At 38.5% G+C, this 24,008-nt stretch overlaps 1 protein-coding gene across 1 annotated transcript in view; it reads left to right on the forward strand.

Moving 5' to 3' along the window:
• The first annotated feature begins 1,711 nt into the window (after positions 1–1,711).
• LOC126282329 (golgin subfamily A member 6-like protein 2) overlaps positions 1,712–24,008 on the forward strand; it is a 71,316-nt gene continuing 49,019 nt past the window's right edge. The window contains exons 1-2 of the mRNA XM_049981987.1: positions 1,712–1,913; positions 6,883–7,049. Of these exons, the coding sequence (XP_049837944.1) occupies positions 1,712–1,913; positions 6,883–7,049 (369 nt within the window). The remainder of the gene's footprint in view (positions 1,914–6,882; positions 7,050–24,008) is intronic.

A 24,008-nucleotide genomic window follows, 5' to 3' on the forward strand; every position in this document is an offset into this window, starting at 1 on the left:
CACTTCGGTTTGTTCATAAAATTTCAAATTTCTTCACTTAATTCATCGTTTACCTCAAAATTAATGTTAGTTGAAATAACATTACTGATTATCATAATAAACCATCTTTCGATTTAGTAAGTACTGTTTCATCTGTCTGGATATCTAAGTAACCATAATAATATAAATATTTAATTCCCTTATTCTTATCATGTGGTGGCTGGACTATAGCTGGCACTATTGAAAGAGCTATCATATTTTTTTCTGATTACTGTTAAAATATAATGATGATAAATGTTTGAGATCATTTGGATTAATTCTTTAAAACTAAGTAGGTAACGTAGCGTCATTTGTTTATTCTTAGAAGGAAAAAAAGGGTTTTTATTGTGTGTTTATGGATGCTCAGTGTCAGGATCAGTGATTAAGATTCCAGAAATAATTGATTAGACAAAGTACAATTGCACACAATCATTTAAGGTTAATTATGACCTTGAAACTGGTTGTAGATGTATGCAGGTCAATTTTGTGGCAGACTTGTAAGCGTCGTGAGTGTGTTGTAGTATCAAGATTGCTTTTGCATCGCCGATGACTTGCTTTAAAACTCACGAAAATACAGTTTACGCGAATTCCTAATCTTCACAAAACGGTAAAATATCTCATGAGCCATTGTGGAGGACAGAAGTTTGGATATAAAGATAATTTTCAAAATCCAATTTAAATCCTGTTGATCGAAGTAGCCTAGCAACCAAAAAGCTCATATGTGGTTATCAGCAGAAACAACGTACTATTTTTCATGCACACGTTTACAATCCAAATCGAGGTGTAGATGATTTGTGGAAGTGAAACAAACATTTGAAAGCATTTGATTAAATAAAAAGGAAAAATATAAAGAATTTTATTCGTATGTTTTGTTATTTCATGAAAAGTGTTATTTTCTTATAGTGATGTAGAGCCTTATGTATTATTAATGTTGTGACAGACTGATCGCAAGTGCTCTCGTTACAAGTCAAGTTTTGGGCCTGATTAAGAGTATCTGGTACCTAAAGTCTCAGAGATTAAGTGAAGAATAATATCATACCTAAGTAATGCAGCATCGAAAAATACTATATTATGCTAGCTATTCTGGAAATAGATAAACACTCACATAAACCTTTCTCATGTTCTGATAACGATAAGGGACAGAAGAGACAACAACGACGACATACACATATACATATACAAATGGTATATGTGGGGCCTTACCATACAACAAGACAATGGACATCACAGTACAAGTGGTGCCTAAACGAGTGGTTCGATCACAGAGGATTTGCTGCACTGAGTCGAGTGCCACCCAGATTCACCAACTGTGAAATGGAAGAGCACTGCAGCAGCCAGCGAATCAGTCCAGCGAAGTAGGTACACGTCAATAATCGCTTAGAGTAAGTGATGCCGCCAGGTACGAGAAAAAAAAAACATTGTAATAAAAATAGAATATTGATACTAGTGATATTGATGTATATTGGAAAGTGTACAATTTAGTGTTGAATGATCATGTCGAAGCGACCCAAGAAAGTACATAGTAACGTGCAGTCTAGTATGGAAACGATCAGAGAGAGGGAGGAAAGTGATGATGATACGGGTATAGCCTCCAGTGAGGCTAATATGGAAGAGGAGACATGTGCAGATGATCATACTATTATTGATTGAGAGCCACCAGTAGAAACAGATACAATGGCAAGTGGGATAAGCAATGTGGAGAAACAAAGATATCGAGGTTTCGGAAGTAGATCAGCCAGCTGATCCAAAACTTGGATATATTATTCAAAAAATGTTGGATATGTTAGTATCAATAAATACTCAAATTGGTTTGATGAATGGAGGACTCAGTTGGCAAGAGGAGGGCAAGAAAAAGTTAAACGATGAATCTGAGGCCAAATTATGTTCATTAAAAGGTAAAATGAAGTCATTGGAAAGTGAACTTAGTACCTTTGATCATAAATTGGAAAATACTAAGAAAGAATTAAAGGCTGATTGGGAGACCCAGTTAAATGCGAAATTTTGAGAACTGGACTTAAGTATTCTGACACCTTAGAAAATCAACAGAATAAATTAATAAAAAAAAATCAGTGATGTAGAAAACACATATGAAACAGCTTTGAAGAGTTGTGATAATCTGTCTAATAGGATGGTAAAGTGTGAAAGTACTTGTTTCAATGCTAACACACAGATAGAAGGCCTTTCGAAACAAATAGCAGTGTTTGAATCGGATGCTCGTAAGAGGATCGACAAATATTTAGTAGATCAAACGAAAAGGCTTGACAAAGACCTTTCTGAATGGATAAAAGTAAAGGAAAACGAAATAGCAGATAAGGTCAAGACTACTATTGAATGTCATCAAATGAAGCTACAAATGAGCACTAAGGTACTAATGAAGAATTAGTTAAGGTATTCACTAGCGAATTTCTGCTAATTAAATACAAAATAGTTGACGCATTCCCTAAATGACAAAAGGAAACCAATCATAAACAATCGGTGAAGACTGAAAATGATTACAGAATTTGCTAACTGAGGACGAAAGTTCAGAGAGTAGGTCGAAAAACAAACAAGTTTGTGGTGATCCGAAATACAACTGTTATGAAAATCTACAGAGGGGTGTTGATTCTTTTGGGCAGGAATATGATTCTTTTGGTCAGTGAGGATATTTGTCTTCATTAAAAGTGGAGAACATTATGTTCAAAAGTAGGCAATTCCCAACATTCTCCACTGAAAAGATCAGTCTCCATCCGAAAATTTTTGCCAATAATTTCAAAAGAGTATTTCCGTGCAGCTCGTCAGAATATGACAGACTTCAATTTGTAGTGTCCAAAATTACAGCAGAAGCAACATTTTGGGCTGCAGAAGCAACAGAAAGTTGCAACACTTGCGCTGAGTTTGAACAACTGTTCTTAGCAAATTACTGGTCACTGAGTAAACAGGAAAAATTATGAAAAGAGGTTTATCAACCCGGCTAGGTTAAAGATAGATATAGTGGGAATTAGTGAAGTTCAGTGGCAGGAGGAACAAGACTTTTGGTCAGGTGACTACAGGGTTATAAACACAAAATCAAATAGGGGTAATGCAGGAGTAGGTTTAATAATGATTAGGAAAATAGGAATGCGAGTAAGCTACTCCAAACAGCATAGTGAAAGCATTATTGTGGCCAGGATAGATACGAAGCCCACACTTACAACAGTAGTACAAGTTTATATGCCAACTAGCTCTGCAGATGATGAAGAAATTGAAGAAATGTATGATCAAATAAAAGAAATTATTCAGATAGTGAAGGGTGACGAAAATTTAATAGTCATGGGTTACTGGAATTCGGTTGTAGGAAAAGGGAGAGAAGGAAACGTAGTAGGTGAATATTGACTGGGGCAAAGAAATGAAAGAGGAAGCTGCCTGGTAGAATTTTGCACAGAGCACAACTTAATCATAGCTAACACTTGGTTCAAGAATCATAAAAGAAGGCTGTATACATGGAAGATGCCTGGAGATACTAAAAGGTATCAGATAGATTATATAATCTGTAAGACAGAGATTTAGGAACCAGGTTTTAAATTGTAAGACATTTCCAGGAGCAGATATGGACTCTGACCACAATCTATTGGTTATGACCTGTAGATTAAAACTAAAGAAACTGCAAAAAGGTGGGAATTTAAGGAGATGGGACCTGGATAAACTAAAAGAACCAGAGGTTGTACAGAGTTTCAGGGAGAGCATAAGGGAGCAATTGACACGAATGGGGGAAAGAAGTACAGTAGAAGAAGAATGGGTAGCTTTGAGGGATGAAGTAGTGAAGGCAGCAGAGGATCAAGTAAGTAAAAAGACGAAGGCTAGTAGAAATCCTGGGTAACAGAATAAATATTGAATTTAATTGATGAAAGCAGAAAATATAAAAATGCAGTAAATGAAGCAGGCAAAAAGGAATACAGACGTCTCAAAAATGGGATTGACAGGAAGTGCAAAATGGCTAAGCAGGGATGGCTAGAGAACAAATGTAAGGATGTAGAGGCTTATCTCACTAGGGGTAAGGTAGATACTGCCTACAGGAAAATTGAAGAGACCTTTGGAGATAAGAGAACCACTTGTATGAACATCAAGAGCTCAAATGGAAACCCATTTCTAAGCAAAGAAGGGAAAGTGGAAAGGTGGAAGGAGTATATAAAGGGTCTATACAAGGGCGATGTACTGAAATACAATATTATGGAAATGGAAGAGGATGTAGATGAAGATGAAATGGGAGATACGATACTACGTGAAGAGTTTGACAGAGCACTAAAAGACTTGAGTCGAAACAAGGCCCCTGGAGTAGACAACATTCCATTTTAACTACTGACGGCCTTGGGAGAGCCAGTCCTGACAAAACTCCACCATCTGGTGAGCAAGATGTACGACACAGGCGAAATGCCCTCAGACTTCAAGAAGAAAATAATAATTCCGATCCCAAAGAAAGCAGGTGTTGACAGATGTGAAAATTACCGAACTATCAGATTAATAAGTCACAGCTGCAAAATACTAACACGAATTCTTTACAGACGAATGGAAAAACTAGTAGAAGCCGACCTCGGGGAACATCAGTTTGGATTCCGTAGAAATGTTGGAACACGTGAGGCAATACTGTCCCTACGACTTATCTTAGAAGCTAGATTAAGGAAGGGCAAACCTACGTTTCTAGCATTTGTAGACTTAGAGAAAGCTTTTAACAATGTTGTTTGGAATACTCTCTTTCAAATTCTGAAGGTAGCAGGGGTAAAATACAGGGAGCGAAAGGCTATTTACAATTTGTACACAAACCAGATGGCAGTTATAAGAGTCGAGGGACATGAAAGGGAAGCAGTGGTTGGGAAGGGAGTGAGACAGGGTTGTAGTCTCTCCCCGATGTTATGCAATCTGTATATGGAGCAAGCAGTGAAGGAAACAAAAGAAAAATTGGGAGTAGGTATTAAAATCCATGGAGAAGAAATAAAAATGTTGAGGTTCGCCAATGACATCGTAATTCTGTCAGAGACAGCAAAGGACTTGGAAGAGCAGTTGATTGGAATGTACAGTGTCTTGAAAGGAGGATATAACATGAAGATCAACAAAAGCAAAACGAGGATAATGGAATGTAGTCGAATTAAGTCGGGTGATGCTGAGGGAATCAAATTAGGAAATGAGACACTTAAAGTAGTAAAGGGGTTTTGTTATTTGGGGAGCAATTAACTGATGACGGTCGAAGTAGAGAGGATATAAAATGTAGACTGGCAATGGCAAGGAAAGCGTTTCTGAAGAAGAGAAATTTGTTAACATCGAGTATAGATTTAAGTGTCAGGAAGTCATTTCTGAAAGTATTTGTATGGAGTGTAGCCATGTATGGAAGTGAAACATGGAGGATAAATAGTTTGGACAAGAAGAGAATAGAAGCTTTCGAAATGTGGTGCTACAGAAGAATGCTGAAGATTAGATGGGTAGATCACATAACTAATAAGGAAACATTGAACACGATTGGGGAGAAGAGAAGTTTGTGGCACAACTTGACCAGAATTCAACGGATCACCAATTTAGTATTGGAGGGCAGTGTGGAGGGTAAAAATCGTAGAGGGAAACCAAGAGATGACTACACTAAGCAAATTCATAAGGATGTAGGTTGCAGTAGGTACTGGAGATGAAGAAGCTTGCACAAGATAGAGTAGCATGGAGAGCTGCATCAAGCCAGTCTCAGGACTGAAGACCACAACAACAACAGCAGAACACTTTCTAGCTCTGAACGTGCGTATTGTACTATTGAATTGAAAGTTCTGGCTGTGACCTGGTCACTTAGAAAGTTTCGCTGTTTTGTTTATGGAAAGAAGGTTATGATACACTGTTTTCACAAAGTTTTATCTTTTACTCTATCTGAAAGGATGTTTCATACATGTTTAACCCGGTGGGCTTTGCTACTCCAAGACTATGATACTTCACTGCAGTAAATCAGAGGATAAACTAACATCATAGCTGATGCTCTTCCAAGGCTACCGAAAGAAAATAATGACGACGAATGCGAACTATTGACTTTAAAGTCAAGAATTTATCAATGCAAAACTGTGAGAAGCAGATTTCGCAGCTGTGTCGAAAGCTAAAAGACCTACAAGAGACGATATGTTGTGGAAGCCCACTAAGGATGCAGTTGGACGCAAAAGAATAAGTCGCTTCAAGGAACAGTATCAGTTAAAATCCGGACTGTTATACAAAAGAAAACATAAGATGACATTTGGAAAGTTTGTATATCTTAGTGGATTCTTGGAATCACTAATATGGTGTACTCACTTAGAATGGGGTCATTTTGTTTCCACAAATTAGCGCAATATTGTTATTATTCAATTTTGGGATTTTTAGCCACACATATTCTCAAGAAGTGCAAGATAAGTCAGAAGTAAAAGCCATAAATTATTATTGTAAGATGGAAGTACACCTGATAATTCCACAGCTGCCTTTGATGTTGGCGTCCTGTGATGTCTCTGGACTGTGCCCTATGATACGTGGATGGCTCAAATATGTTTTGGCATTCTATGATCTTTTTTCAAAAGATGACAAATTATATTTCTTGAGAAATCTTTACATACAACCAATGTTACACAACTTTATTAACAACTATGTAACTGAGCTTCGTAAACCTATGATGATTTTGACAGATAACGCTGTGTATTATACAAGTAAAATATGGAGAGACACTGTGAAAGAACAAGGAATCAAACATATTTATGTCTCACGATTTTGCACAAGTGGCAATCCTGTTGGAAGAATATTAGGAAAGCTAAATGAGTTACTACATTCATACATACATACCGAACCAACATTATAAATGGATCGACCAGATTTACGATTTTGAAAAAGTGTATAATGACTTACCTCATTTATCAACAGGCTATAAGCCCAACCAAATAGAATTTGGTGAAAGTAGCTTGTCAGAATGGTTGAAGGAATTATCTCAAGTGGAAGGAAAGAATATCGAGAGAGAAGATATTTTGAAGAATGTTTACGAAAACCTGAAGCACAGAGTACGATTGAGAAAGGCTAGGTTTGATAAAACCGTGAATAAAGTAGTCACTTATAATGTAGAAGAAGTAGTGTTATTGAGAAATCACCTGAAAGCATCAACTAGAAATAGAGTGAACAAAAAGTGGCAATATTTGTATACAGGTCCCTATAGGATAATTAAATTACCACATGAAGGGAGCTACATACTACCAGATGGCGACACTGACAAGATTAGGGTCTTGTTCCCCCACATAGACATTAAGAAATATTATCAATGATGAAAGAGATATGGATTCGAGAAATACAGAATAAACCAATAGGACACTGTTAGTAGAATTCGACCAGATGTCAACTGTAATGTGTGCAAGTACAATATCAGTGGAGGAAGAAAAGAAGATGGTGAATATAAGATTATTATGATTTTATGAACTGTGAAATAAATGGATAGTGAAACAGAATGACTATTCAATCTTGTAAAAGAAGAAATTGTGAAGAAAGAATCTATTTTATGTAAATGTGTAAATGAGATTAGTATGTAGCGCGCATATATATATATATATATATATATATATATATATATATATATATATATATATATATATATATATATATATATATATAGTTGAAAATATTTCTCTGTCACAACCTAATTAATGGCAAAAAGACAAAACTGCATATCCTTATGTATATATGTAAATAGTCTTACAGACAATGATTCAAAAGTATTGTTAAGATGTAAGAAGATGATGTATTGGGCTTCAGTGTATATATGTTATACCAAGAAAGGTTATGTTAACCATAAGAAGAGTTTATTTAGTAATTGATTGAAGATTTATTAGTTATGTAGTGTTATAGATAGGTTTGTGAAGCAAAATGGGAAGTGCACTGTAATCACATGAGCTTAAAAGTAGTGAGATGAGGAAATTTAATGCAACCCTATCAAATGATGTAGTAATATGAAATAGAAGAAGCGGAATAGCAGGTAGAAAGCACTGGAATAATAACAGGAAGCAAACCAAGATAACCGTCTAATGTTTAAATGTTACATAGGAAATGCAATTGACCACGCCAATGGAAAAAAACCTAAAGAGGGTAAAAGAACTTTTTTCGTAGTATTATGAGAAGACAAAATAAAAATACCTGTTAACATGTACCTATCTGCACTAATTCGAAATGCAAGAAACAATGAAATATGTAACAATGTAAATACTGAAATTTAGCAAGAGATCCTACAGTATGGTATTAAAAAGTATTTTACTGTATGTTTATGTTGGTTAATGACCAGAAATAATTGAAGAATGATCTTAAATAAAGACGCAAATAAATATTGAAAGAAATTGCTATCTTCACCTAATAAATTACGGACTTCGCCGAGTGAGATAATTTGAAGAGTGTTAAATGTCTGGAAAGGGATTTAATCGAAGTGTATTACGTATGCAATCTGCCCATCAATTGTTAGTGAACAGTTAATGCAATTAAACGATTGTAACAGACAATTAATATCCTAACCGTATTGCAGAAGTCATAGAAGTTTTAGCAAACTACTGTATTGAGAGAAATTCAAATTATCTAAACCGCCTGAGCTAACTGAACGAAAACATTATGGAAGGCAGTAATAGTGCGAAAAGTACTCACATTAACGCCAGGAGATGATTATTTCGTAAAGCACCAAAGATTTCCATCCCATAGCTTCTAGAGGAATGCTCAGCTATGGTAAAGAATCACAGTTGATCGGTCCTTCAAAGCGCGCTCGTCGCGCGATGCAGCAGTTCATGTGTACCAACTTGTGACAAACAATATAATGTCATAAGTCAACCATTACACTTCAAAATTTTAATGAAAGCATTGCTGACATCGATTCTCACAATTAATACAACAAGGAAGTTTGTGGACGACAGTGATTTAATGTACTTTAATGTTGCTAATTCAGTCACAGTGTGAGCAACATAACTACTTTCATTAGAGATGGATTTACAATGAACTATACAGCGGCAAAGACAATATTGAGATCCCATTTGTCGTCTCACCTTATGGCAAGAGCACCTGATTTGAAATTGGAATTGGGAGACGAAGACAACAACCAGGTTGTATCCAGCCAAATAGGCCGTCTGATGCTGGTCACACCTTGGGCGTCAATCGTCAGAGCCAGCTGCGATCCCTGCTTTGCATTGTCGGCTGGAGAACTAAGAACTTCGTCCAAGAGAATGTGTTGTGTGATTATGTATTTTTTTTTTCAAAAAGTTTTTGATACAATAGACAGATTTGAAATTTATTTAAGGGCGTTTTGTCTAGGCCCACTGATACATCATAAAATTGTTGTAACATACATGTACTTACTTACTGATTGAATCAGAGTGTGAGTGAATGCACAAGGACAAGTACACCATCCTATCGAAATAGACAACAGATAGGCCTGTTCTGTCTAGAACCCTCTTCAAGGCATCACAGTCCGGGGGGCCATATAACATTACAGGACTGTGTAACATTACAGGTCTTGAATATCTTATTTGTATCTGTCAGTTGGTATGGAGAAATTTAGATTTGGTTCATTTCTTTATATAGTTTTGCGTGATTAAGTCCCGACGCTATACAAAGCTGTCATTTAGTTACGTGCGATTTGTGATCTGTTATGTGTTACTTTCCGATAATAAATCATATTTTTTCTGATTACTTTTAACATATAATGATAAATGTTTGAGATCATTTGGAATAACATTTTAATAGCTATGTAGATGACGTGACGTCATTCGTTTACTCTTACACAGAAAAAAGAGTGTTAATTGTGCATTTATGGACGATCAGTGTCAGGATCAGTGATTACGATTCCAGAAATAATTGATTGGACGAAGTTCAATTGCACACAATCGTTTAGGGCGAATTATAAGCTTGAAACTGGTTGTAGATGTAAGCATGTCAATTTCATGACAGGCTAGTAAACGTCGCGTGTGTGTCGCGGTATCAAGACTGCTTTCGCGCCACCAATGGCTTGTATCTGATTAGTCATTGTGGAGGACGTAAGTGTGGATAGGAAGATCATTTTCAAAAACCAATTTAAATTCTACCAACCCAAAAGCTCATACGTGGTTACCAGCAGAAACAGTGTACTATTTTTCATACATACGTTTACACTCCACACTGAGGTGTGGATAATTTGTGGGCGTGAAATAGACATTTGAAAGCATTTTATTGAATAAAAAGGAAAAGTATAAAAAAGTTAATTCCTATATTGTGTTATTTCATGAACAGTGATATTTTCTTATAGTATTATGAATATTGTGATAGACTGATCACAAGTGCTCTCGTTACAAGTCGAGTTTTGGGCCTGATTAAGAGTATCTGGTACCTAAAGTCTCAGAGATTAAGTGAAGAATAATGTCACACTTCAATAGCGCAGCATCGAATAATACTATATTATGCTAGCTATTTCGGAATCAGGTGATACCGTGGCCATGTAGTTGTATGTACTCGTCAACAAATAGGTAAACACTGACATAAACATTTCGCATGCTCTCAAATCGACGAGAGAAAGAAGAGACGACAACGACGACAGACATGTATACATATATAAACGGTATACGTGGCGCCTTACAATACAACACAACGGACATCACCGTATACTTCCACTGTCCTGTAACACTAAATTTTTTTACATTTGACATTACTGCTCAACACCATTGTTGACATAGCTGGCCCATCATTCTGACCTCTTATGTGGTGTAGCTTTGTATCACTGTGATCGTTAATGTAAATGACATGGTATTTCATTCTTCTGTTTTCACAGTAAATGATAGCAGCTAAAAAGTCGCAGGACAAAGACTTATTGAAATCCTTGACCACGGTTTTGGTATATCTAAATACACCTGAACAGGAAGACACATTCATTAGCAAAAAACTTAGCAACATAACTGAGATAACAGAAAACAACCACTTATATCTTTAAGTACCGTGAAAAATTACCACAGTATTACAAGCACAAAAGCTTTTAGTCACTTATGGGTTCACATTTTGCAGTGGAGGTACATAAAACAAATGTGCCAAAGGCGTCGTCAGTAGTTAAAGTTAAAATATCACCTCCATCTCTACAGCATATTTATGAAGAGATGGTCGATGCTAACACGGAATGCTATCAGTACTTAGCCTACGAACTAGCATGAAGAGGATATGGAAGGACTATGGCAGACAGTTTTACCGAGAGAGAGACACTCGCGCTCATTAGAACCCGGGATACATACTCATGCGCGTCAAAATTGTAAAGGTTATGCTACGTCAGCCCGCATCTCGTGGTCGTGCGGTAGCGTTCTCGCTTTCCACGCCCGGGTTACCAGGTTTGATTCCCGGCGGGGTCAGGGATTTTCTCTGCCTCGTGATGGCTGGGTGTTGTGTGATGTCCTTAGGTTAGTTAGGTTTAAGTAGTTCTAAGTTCTAGGGACTGAGGACCTAAGATGGTAAGACCCATAGTGCTCAGAGCCATTTGAACCATTTTTTTTATGCTACGTCAAACAAACCCTCTACCTTAATAAATAATACATATCAAAACCATTTAAAACACCTGCATACAAGAGAAAATATGAACACCAATTTGCCTATGTCCTAGTGTCAAGCAGGTGAAGCTTGCACTAAGGAACATATCTAGCGAGAGAGGGCACTAATATTATCAGAGAATCTTGCGCAAATTAAAGGCTGGGATACATACTAGCTAAAACGAACAAAATGTTGTAGTAAATGGAAACCATCTGTCCTCATGAGTAAAAAACATAACAGACACATTTAAACCACACATAGGCAAAAAAAGAAACCACGAACAACGATCATCAAAAATACATTTGTTTCTCTATCTCCATATGTTGTTTGTGAAACCCATTTCAGATTTTGAGCTATTGTTTCATATGTTTCTGAGATAGATTCTTCTCGATGCAATGACTTAGTTTTAACAATCGTTACTTTCATGAAAGAACCTTCTGCGTCTCAATCTTCGTACACTGTCATCGTTATGCTGCCGTCCACTAAACCGATTTCCAAGTATCATACAACATCTATATACTCTAAAAATACTTCTTGTCTATGGCCTTGAAGAAAATAAGTTCATCCATTGGTATTTTTGGATTTCTTCAATTCTGTCATTTAACATCTCAATTTTCCAGGTATTACCTTGACAAGACTTACCAGTTCTGTTAATTTTTGGTTAACTGCCTCGGTTTTTCTGTCAATCTATAGACGAATGTGCTTCGCACATTACGGATGAGTGTGTGACTCATGTGTAAATATGTGTTTAGTCTACAGAATAATGAGATAATTGGTCATGAACACAGCAGCTTTTAACCCTTGCAATACAAAATGATGGGAGAGGATAATTCGACCCCACCTTTGAAAATATTGTAATCCAGTTTGGTACTTTATATTTTAAAATTATGAAAGATATAAGGTTTATTGTTTTTAATTATTCTTTATATGCGATTTTGTAACTGTTTTAAATATTTTAGTAAAACTTTACGCAAAAATTTATGTCTTAGTATTGAATGTGACCTTTTTAACGATTTTCATGTTCGTGTTTTCGTGTTCAGTACCCTTTTTACACATCGATATAACTTTAAGAAGAATATTACGACTGAAAAATCAACGACAGCTGACGAAATTTGTATTTCTTTAAGATTCTTCTGGTAGCATGAAGTAGTCCTCCACTCTGTGTAAAGACTACAGAAACGTTTCGCTGTTGCTAAGATTGTACATTTAGATATTTTCAGGTTTTGTACCCTACTTATATAGCAGTATAAGATATGTCATTAATAAAAATTCATAAAAATACATCAGTATAAGTATTGTCATTAATAAAAATTCATCGCATTTAACGAAACTTGCTTTTTTGTGGCCCCTTAGTATTACGTGTTATGGAGAATGAATCGTTATTTTTAGCGTTAACAGAATCCCCTAGATGTTTCATCTATAACGTCATTTTCAATCACATAAAAGCGACACTGCATCTATTCCAGAAATGCCACATATGCTAACAATTTCATAACATTTCATGTTGTTTCCTATCTGTGCATGGTAAATTTGTTTTAAATTTATCCTTCCTGTTTGAGTGTGATCATAAGATTCTCATAATCCCTTAAAAATTGCTTCAGAATCCTGGAATTTATCTTGCTCAAATAAAAACATCCGCTTTCATGTCATGGCAACGAAATATATTACCGTATTTGGGCCTGTTTTTTGCTGCAGCGTCATCAGATATGAACGAACTGCTTGACTTTACTTTCGCAGATGATGGAACGTCACTGCCTTACTGAATGCCGGGTACGTTACGCCTTCAACGCAGTCGAAAATAAACTTCTAATATCTAATAATTGAGCTGAAACAGTGTTTTTGTAATATGTATAAGCATGTTTGAAGTGGGTCCCCTCAGGGTATGTGAACAATGACACAACAAAATTATCCTTCCCACAATTAGTAGATCAGTTATCAACGCACTTACATTATCACAAAGTGGAGAACCATTTTACTTCTTTCCTGGTTAGCAGTATCATTACTTGACCAGTCATTACTACAAGGCTTCATCTGCTGAGTGATGGTGACAACTATACTGTTACATTACAATACAGGGGGGTTTTGTAGCTACATTTCGTTGTATTTGTACTCTCACATATAGCAGGGTATATGAAGATACTTAAGTAAGATCGTAGTTTTATGTCCACATTTAGTTCACATATCTCTTCCTCGTGTATTGATGTGCAACATGAACAGAAGAGTTCAGTGAAGGATTTTACTAATGGGTGAAGGGTTTTGTACGCCATCGCCAACGGTTTTCTCTACATTCTCTCGTAGAATGCATAGTCCTGTGGTTCCCAGTTATGTTGATAGTCTAGAAGGTGTTTAATTGCATCACTGGAATACATTAAATTCTTAAAAGCGCCTTCCAGTGAGTCACTGCACCGTCTTTCACTAAAAATTTTAACTGTACTTGGGAGTTTTCCTCCTGTGATAGCATGATCACTTAGTATCACTGACGGGGAGTGAGTGTTCCTGTGGAGTAAAGCAGTAATCTGTAGAGAGACACTATATACACAATTCCACCATCAGGGAGTAATATTACTTCAACTTCGCTACATCATGGATTTTCGAATACCTCTCTGGATAAAACTCATTATCTGACTTCAATGCCATGATGACTTGCTTAAGGGCACTCACCTGACCTTCAACATCATTATTTCCACACCAGACAACTGCAATGAGTTACAATCGGACATTCTTATGTTTCGGGTGATTTATCGACAGTTGTTTGCAAACATAGCAGCAATATAAACAACGTTTAAAAAGAAAGAATGGTCTCTAAAATATATTTTCGATCACCTTTTTATTGTTACTGTTGAAATGTAGAATAATTGTCTCTCCTTCTTCTCTGTGAAGTTGCTGATTACGCTCATTTGCATGCGTTAGATATATTAGAGTCACTGTAATAAACGTATAAGGTACCCGCCAAGGCCACCACCAGAAGATGTGCCGTGTACTGGTCACTGGGGTAAAGGGAGGGGGGGGCATAGTATGTGTCACCAACGACTTTGAATGTGACGTGCACAATTGCGTCTGCTGTGGTATGATGCTGGAAAGTGCTGACTTTACTGTTCCCATATTGACAGACACACGTTATTAACGTATCCTTCCCATAACGCGTGGTCAACGAGACGATTAGAAAGCATCCCTAACCACTCATTCAGTGAGAAACGTTATCAGTGAGGTGAGTTAAGAACCGAATGTGAGTGTACGTCGAATCTGAGCCAAATTAAACAGAAACTTAATCGAAATGCGTAGACTTCAAATACTTTTAATTAACTATGATAATTTATGGTATGGAAGTCAGTGACAGCTTGTAGTCACAATTTCCTAATATCTCGCAAGCGCTCGTTTGTATATCAGTATTTGCAAGAATTTTTATGTTTAGATTACCACATACTTTCAATTGCGTCAGTTCACGTCATTAATTATGATACACGTTTCATAACAGATGTTTATGTGGATGTCTCCCACTTACTAATAAAGAAATTCTTAAGCGAGAAAGAAATTGAAATTTCTCTCTGTACAATGCGATTTTCTTTTGCAGTATTTTTATTTATAGTAATTTAGGGAATTCATGTCATTTTTACGAAGCAGATTTTGCTCATAGAGCTCAATAATTTTGGTAATCTGGCATTTAACTGGGTCTGATTGAAATAAAAATGAAGCAACTGGCAGAGTTTGTCTGTTGCAAGTGCAGTGACGACAATAAGATCGTATTCTTGTAATTAATGAATTAATAACTACATCTACGTAAAAACTCTGTAAGCCAGTGTTCAATATGTGGCAGTGAGTTCTTCGTGCCAATGCTGGTTACTCCACGCAATACATAATTTTCGAATTGAGCGAATATAAGGTGATTGCACATGCCTCACTATTTGAAGCAGTCTCTCTTATCTGCATGAAGGATATACGATAGACACAGGTAAATTATTGCACAGCCGTGACACCAGCGCTCTACACTTAATAATCAGGTTACATATGAGCGACTTTGACTTTCCTTCAAAGATTATCATTTAACTGAACGTCTTCATTACACTTTCATGTGGCATGTACTGTCTTTAACTTTCCTGGATGTGATATCTAAATTCGCTTGATGTGTATTCTTAAGTCTGCATATTGATTACTCCTAATATTGAAGCAGGACTTCAAAATTTATTACTAAAACCAAATGTTGATGGTGTTAGGACAGCAACCAGCCACAAATTTGCTTTCAGTTCCTTTATTCAAAGGGTACCGTCACCGGTTTCGAACCGTTGTGATTCATCCTTTTACACGTTAATTGTCCTAAAATATAAATAATATATAATTATAAAATGCGTTACAGTTTCATAAATGAATATATGATCCTTTCCAAACATAGGACATCATCGTGAAATGTTACGATATATCATAGCATCTGTGATAGTCATATGTTTGTAAGCTGTTTGTATGTATCAAAACATGTGGTGCGTGGTAGAAAACTTCTCAGTGACAAATCTAAAGTATTCAGTGAGAAAAATTTACGTGTGCAACAATAAGAATGCAGTGGGAATGCATTTACATCTGTTGGACGAATGTTATGGAAACAAACACTCCAAACCGAAGTTTCACGTAAGTCACATGCAACGAAAATCTGTAACGCAACCATCTGTATGAGGCGTGTTTATAATTATGTATTATTTATATTTTAGGACAATTAATCTGTAAAAAACACACCACATGTCATAAACGAAGCATGTAAACCGTCTGAGGATGAATCACAACGATTCAAAACCGGTAACTGTACCCTTTGAATACAGGAATTGAAAGTAAATTTGTGGCTGGTTGCAGTCTTAACACCATTAACATTTGTCTTCAAACAAGAGCCAGGGGTCTCCATCATGTTATCATATTATTAAAGCATCTTGAATACGATTTCCTTCACAGACTTAACAGATTTTCCAAGAATCTTCCCATCAAACATGTCATCCATTCTTCTTCCACTCTACTTATTTTACGTGTGCATACTGTTTCATATTTCTTCCTTGTATTACCAGAAAATATTTAAACTTTGTTACAGACTCCAGAATTTTACCACTAATTTGGAAACCAGGGCACTAGCCGAGTCCTTGCCTTCGCGATGCTATTTGTGTTACATGTACTCACATTAAAAGATGCATTTAAAGACATCTGTCATTCTGTATAGAAAGTAGAAACAGCTACTAACCATGTCGTTCATTTCCCTACAATTTTATCCCGAAAATTCTTTGCTGTAAGAGACAGTTTAATTAGAGAATAATGTGATACGCCAGGAAACGTTGCCCTTTCCTACGCTTTCTACAAATAGGTGTATTATAACGCGTAATTGAATTGGACTTGTGGTACACAAGCACATGAAAGCTATTTGTGCCATCACTCTAGGTGCTCAGTCCGGAACCGCGCGACTGCTACAATCGCAGGTTCGAATCCTGCCTCGGGCAAGGATGTGTGTGATGTCCTTAGGTTAGTTAGGTTTAAGTAGTTTTAAGTTCTAGGGGACTGATTACCACAGATGTTAAGTCCCATGGTGCTCAGAGCCATTTTGTGCAATCACGTATGTGCTGGCTATTTTTTCAAATCTGATGTGATGCTACAGGATTTCGATAAGTGCATGAAAATAACAAATAGTTGAAATTGGCTTACTTCAAGGAAAATACTTGAACCAATTTTTCTTTTTTTTAAAAAAAAATAGTCAGTATCAGTATTTTTGAGGAGGTGGTTCTTCACGCCTTGCACCTTGTAACGTCTGAAGATAGGTGTTTAAGAAACATGAAGAGCTGCTGATGAAATAATCCAATACATAGGAGGATGGAACCTGTATGGAGACTTTTTCTTAATATCATTTAACTGCATTAATGTATTTTTTGTTGAACTCAGTTTTAGTTACCCAGAGTTTGGTGCTTACGCCACAGTATACGGACGATATCACACAGACTGATAACAATAATTTTATGTTACCTGGTGATCATCGGCTGAAGGAAACTAGTGTAGTAAATTTTATTTCATCTGGAACTCTTGATGTCTGTCAAATATGAAGACCTTTAACTAACAACACTGTTTTTGCTACTTCCGACCTGACGTTGTTTAATATGAATCTTCTGCCTGCCAACAGCTTCATTCACGTACACATACAGGAGAAAAGCCACACATGTTTTTACTAGTTTGAACGTGACTTTCTTTAATACGAATCTTCTGCCTGCCAACAGCTTCACGGGCGTACGCATACAGGAGAAAAGCCACACATGTGCGAACAGTGCGGGAAGAGGTTCAGCCAACGTCGGAACTACCGCTACCACCTGTCGCTTCACTCCGGTTCGAGAGAGTTCGAGGCGTCGTGTCCGGTGTGTGCCAAAGTGTTCAGCGACCGGGGCTACCTGAGCTCCCACATGAAGATCCATCGCGACCAGCGCGAATACGCCTGTACCGAGTGCGGAAGGCGGTTCAACCAGCGCGTCGCCTACAACACGCACGTGCGTACACACACCGGAGAGCGGCCGCACCGCTGCACCGTCTGCGGCAAGACCTTCTACCGGAAGGCGCTGCTCAGGCAGCACATGGAGAGCCACACCAAAGAGAAGTCCCTCGCATGTCTGGTACACACATCACTTTCTTCTTTTGATACCTGAAGGTATACTTCGACTCTCTCTCTCTCTCTCTCTCTCTCTCTCTCTCTCTCTCTCTCTCTCTCTGTGTGTGTGTGTGTGTGTGTGTGTGTGTGTGTGTGTGTAGGGGCAGTTTGCGTGAATTTTGACCAACGCGAACAAAAGATGTGGGATTGTGTTGAAATACGCTATTGGCCATTAAAATTCCTACACAACGAAGATGACGTGCTACAGACGCGAAATTTAACCGAAACGAAGAAGATGCTGTGATATGCAAATGATTAGCTTTTCAGAGCATTCACACAAGGTTGGCGCCGGTGGCGACACCTTGCAACGTGCTGACTTAAGTTTTCAACCGATTTCTCATACACAAACAGCAGTTGACCGGCGTTTCCTGGTGAAACGTTGTTATGTTGCCTCGTGTAAGGAGAAGAAATGCGTACTATCACTTTTCCGACTATGATAAAGGTCGGATTGTAGCCTATCGCAAATGCGGTTTATCGTATCGCAACATTGCTGCTCACGTTGGTCGAGATCCAATGACTGTTAGCTGAATATGGAATCGGTGGTTTCAGGAGGGTAATACGGAACGCCGTGCTTAATCCCAACGGCCTCGTATCACTAGCAGTCAGATCGTGCAGCCACGTCTCGATCCCTGAGTCTGTATATGGTGACGTTTGCAAGACAACAACCATCTGCACGAACAGTTCGACGACGTTCGCTGCAGCATGGACTTTCAGTTCGGAGACCATAGCAGCAGTTACCCTTGACGCTGCATCACAGACAGGAGCGCCTGCGATGGTGTACACAACGACGAACCTGGGTGGACGAATGGCAAAACGTTATTTTTTCGGATGAATCCAGGTTCTGTTTAGAGCATCATAACGGTCGCATCTGTGTTTGGCGACATCGCGGTGAACACGCATTGGAAGCGTGTATTCGTCATCGCCATCCTGGGGCATCACCAGCCATGATGGTATGGGGTGCCATTGGTTTCACCTCTCTGTCACCTCTTGTTCTCATTGACGGCACTTTGAACAGTGGACGTTACATTTCAGATGTGTTACGACCCGTGGCTCTATCCTTCATTCCATCCCTGCGAAACCCTACATTTCAGCACGATAATGCACGACCGCATGTTGCAGGTCCTGTACGGGCCTTTCTGGATACAGAAAATGTTGGACTGCTGCCATGTTCAGCACATTCTACAGTTCTCTCACGAATTGAAAACGTCTGGTCAATGGTGGCCGAGCAACTGTCTCGTCACAATACGCCAGTCACTACTCTTGATGAACTGTGGTATCGTGTCGAAGCTGCATGGGCAGCTGTACCTGTACACCCCATCCTAGCTCTGTTTGATTCAATGTCCAGGGCTATCAAGGCCGTTATTACGGCCAGAGGTGGTTGTTCTGGGTACTGATTTCTCAGGATATATGCACCCAAACTGCGTGAAAATGTAATCACATGTCAGTTGTAGTACGATATATTTGTTCAATGAATACCCGTTTATCATGTGCATTTCTTCTTGGTGTAGCAATTTTAATGGCCAGTCGTGTGTAGTATTGAGTTGGTGCATTGGTGTATTCAGTAAAGTGGAGACTCTGGTGGTGTGCACAAGCAGTTCTGTGAGAGGGAGATAGCACAAATGGATTACTAGTACCTGCTGTAGAACATAAATAGATAGAAACGTTGCGGTAACGCACAGAACGCTAAAAGACAGTAACAGAGTTTTGCTATTGGAGAACTTGGAAACCGCTGTCTACGTTGAAGCTCATAAACAATGTCAATACGCCAAACGGGAGGGGCGCATTTCTATTGCACCAAGTTTTACCCGATACAATCCACTGACTGACCAACAGGTACAAAAAGAACACCGTCTAAAATTAAATAGAGAAAATGCAGTCGGTGCTGTTATTTGTCTTTTGCAGAATAGGTCATTTCTTTGGCAGCCCCATGAATAATTAAAATCGGTACTCCCGGTGAAGACGGTATTTACTCAGCAAAGTTATGTGACATTGTGCCGGAAATAATCTTCATACCTGAAACAGGCACTGGATAAAGTACTATGAGAGTGAAAAGTGCTAGCAGCCTGGAAAATAACAGACACATTCTGAGAAATTGCATTTAACAATATTGACAAATATTTGTGTAAGATTCGACAGATCCTATTTTTTGCTAAGAACATAAGAGACTCATTTGCAACGGCAGCTTTATAGGTAACTCCGCAGACGTAGCCCGCACTAGTTTGGGTTTAGGAAGACAAGGTGTATTAATGAAAAAAGCGATCAGAACAGTATATAGAAAATCTACTGTGAAGCGCACGAATACAGTTATGTCTGCGCTACATCTTTTGCGATCCACCAAGAGAATCACTTTAACGCTTGACGGTGGGCGAGGATCATACAGATAATATCATAGCCTAGGAAGACTGGCTATTGGTGGTAGTCTCAGAAGAAATGAAAGGGCAGTTAACGGAGACAGACACTGTACAATAAAGACAATGAATCATGGTGTTAACGGAAAGTTATGTATGAAGCTGAAAAGGAAACATGTATATAAATCGACGAGGAAACAGGAACGAAAGTAGAAATTCTATCACTAAATATTCATGAATCCAAATGTGCCAGTGGTTGACTTTAAACGACCACATTCGAATGGTAATTAACACAATTATTCTGAAAATAAAGAACAACAGTAGCTGCGGCTACATTAGGACTCACATAGTCGCACCAAGGTCCATGTTGTGCTCAGTAAGTCCTGAATCCGTATGTGACAAAAAAACATTCTGCATGCGAGAAACTTCGCTTTATTCAGCACACAAGTAAGAAACTAAGATAAATATACTTGAAAAAATAGTAATACCAGAATCTGTTACAGAAGCTGGCAACAGTAAACTGCGCTTAGTACAAAATGCCGCAATTCTCAAGGAATATGTGGACAATAGACTCTTTTAATCACATTAAACATCAGAGTCAGCACAGTGGCATCTACTAGGTCACACATGCGATGTTCGACTTTGGCGGTGATTATGAAAGGTCCTCGGAACCAGGTCACTGCAAGCTGCGCAGTGAGGCAGCGACTGTGGCATTTCAGGAGCGAAGTTAATGATGTAACTAACCACTGCACAACAACTAACCGAACTGAGCATAAAAAGTGCAAGGATGGGAGGTTTGATGTATATTTTGAGGTTTGCATTCTTAGAACGCAATGGTGGTGCATTTATATTTCAATTCTATTTCGTAAGTTTCCTGTTCCCCAATCTTTTTTAACGGAATGTATCCCTTTACAGTTAATGAAATATTCCTGGTTATTATGCTGATTTCACATTAAAACCCAACTTTTCGTCCCTATCTGCGGAGGAAATTTTCAAGTGGGATCGTAGTCTCCGACTCATTGCCTCGGTCACTACTCACTCCAGAAAATTTCCGTTTACGTGTTACCCCACGACATGGCATGACGTTATATGCTTTGAATACCCGAGCGCAATCGAAAGCTGTTGCTATCACCCCATTGTGAAAGACAAGTACACTTCTTCGGCAGTGGGATCCAGACGTCATACACTTTCAAGCCCTCCTCCTTTCTATTCATATTCCAGAAGTGTAACAATCGACATGGTTTCTATGTATAGCCTTTCGTAGTATCTGCTTGAGGCTGCCAGTACTTAAGCCCTATTAAAACGGAGAGTGGCGGTCTCCTGGCTGCAAAACATGTTTCGCTGCAGCTGATCTGTCCATCTCCCCCTTTCTACAATTGTCGTTGAACTCTTCTAGCCTTTTTTGAAAGTTCTTTTTGTATTACCCAAGTACACCTCCACATAACTACACAGAATCCTGGAAAATACTGCATGATCACCAAAAATTGGCCAAGGATGCTCGCAAACAAATGGAAAAAGCAGGAATTTATAGGATTCCTTGTAGTTGTAGGGAGGAGCAACTGGGTACTACAGACAGAACCATAGAAAAACGTGTAGAGAGTGCAAGAGCTATTTTAGAAGGGGGAAGCCAGACAGATCGGCTGTTGCGGAAGGTGCTGTGCAATAAGGACCATCACATTCATTTTGACAGGACTCAAGTACTGGCAGCCAGAAGCGAATACCATGAAAGCCAATACATAGGGGCCAAAGGTAATGTCAAACACGCAGGGAATTTCAATAGAATGGAGGAGAGCGTGAAACCGAATGAAATCTCGATCCTGGTGCTGAAGGAGATGGATACTGGTGCTCCACTGTGATGTAACAGCAATAGCGGACGACGGTAACCGGCAACGGCCGATTGCTCTCGAGTATTCAAATCACGTGACGTCAAGCCAATGCGCGGGTGCACGCTTAAACGGAATCCTGCTGTAGTCAATAGCGAGCCAGGGTCAGGCCCAGATGTTCAAAGAAGCTACTATCTCCCTTGAAAATGTCCTCCACAGATGGGGACGAGATTTTGGGTTTTAATGTGAAATCGATTCCACTACGCAAAATAACCTGGAATATTTCATTATTAGTGACATTTTCAGCCGCGAAAGTTTACGTTTCATAATTATCCATTTTATTTTCAAAAATAGTTTTATCATTCTATGATGCCTAGAACTGATGGCGTTAAACTGTAAAACTCAAACACAGTGCAAGTGACTGAAGTTGGCAAGTATTAAGAATAACAATAAAACATACAAAGTTCAAATGGGTCAAATGGCTCTGAGCACTATGCGACTTAACATCTGTGGTCATCAGTCGCCTAGAACTTAGAACTAATTAAACCTAACTAACCTAAGGACATCACACACATCCATGCCCGAGGCAGGATTCGAACCTGCGACCGCAGCAGTCGCGCGGTTCCGAACTGAACGCCTAGAACCGCGAGACCACCGCGGACGGCAAACATACAAAGTAGAGCTTATACTATGATGAGACAGCGGTCTTAATCCCACTTCTTTGGAATAAATGTCCGCTCTTCATAAATGTGTCACCTGCTTCCTTGACTCGTGTACGAGGTTTATGAACGTAACAAAGATATAAATTTAGTTAAAGGTATCACTTCAGAGTTGGAGTGACTATCATTTCGTCCGCGGGATGTATCATAATTCACCAGACCTCGCTTTCGTGGAAAATGTTTGTCTTAAAGTGGCACGTCGATGCCAGGTATCGACGGTTAGCTATTTCAGCGCCATCAAAGTTCTTGTAGAAATTCTGACGAATCTATCAGAGATGATTCATTTCTAAGGGATGACGATGTGACTCCACTGAGGAAAAATGCTAAAAGCAACCACGGCTCCACCGAATGACCGATCTATTGCTCCTGACACAATCATCCCTAGGTTGTGTTTCTGTCAGTCATCGCTTTTTCGTTTGTGGCAGTGAATTGTTAATGTGAAATTCGGAAACGTCACTTTGGTTCGGTGGCTGTGTTAACATACAGGATCGGTTAGTCACTTAAAACGTCAGAGGAACACTGTATCTACCGTAAGTCCAGACTCAGTACCTTACTGCGTTGCTGGAACCATCCTTAGGGTTGGGTATTGACCTACATCGCTAGTATAGATCCGAAGCCTATCTGGAGCACCTATTTCAAATAATCAATAAACTAAAAGCTATGAGTCTGCCATCTTATTCTTTAGATCTCAGACAGGTCACGATAAAATAAACTCGTCACTCAAGAAAAGTAATGCTGCTTGTAGCTATTTCCTCCTCATTGCTGTAGGTGGGCATAAATTTAGCTATAGGATACTGCTCTTGCACTTTCAGCAAACGTCGATCACAAGAATTTCTGAAGGAAGAGAAACGTCCAGTATTTGGGTTAAGGACATATCTCACCCAGTAGTTCTTCCAACGTTAGCATATACTATCTGCCTAAAAATTTCCGGATACCACTATGTAATTCG

This window comes from Schistocerca gregaria, chromosome 7, assembly GCF_023897955.1.
Source record: "Schistocerca gregaria isolate iqSchGreg1 chromosome 7, iqSchGreg1.2, whole genome shotgun sequence".
Lineage (NCBI taxonomy): Eukaryota > Metazoa > Arthropoda > Insecta > Orthoptera > Acrididae > Schistocerca > Schistocerca gregaria.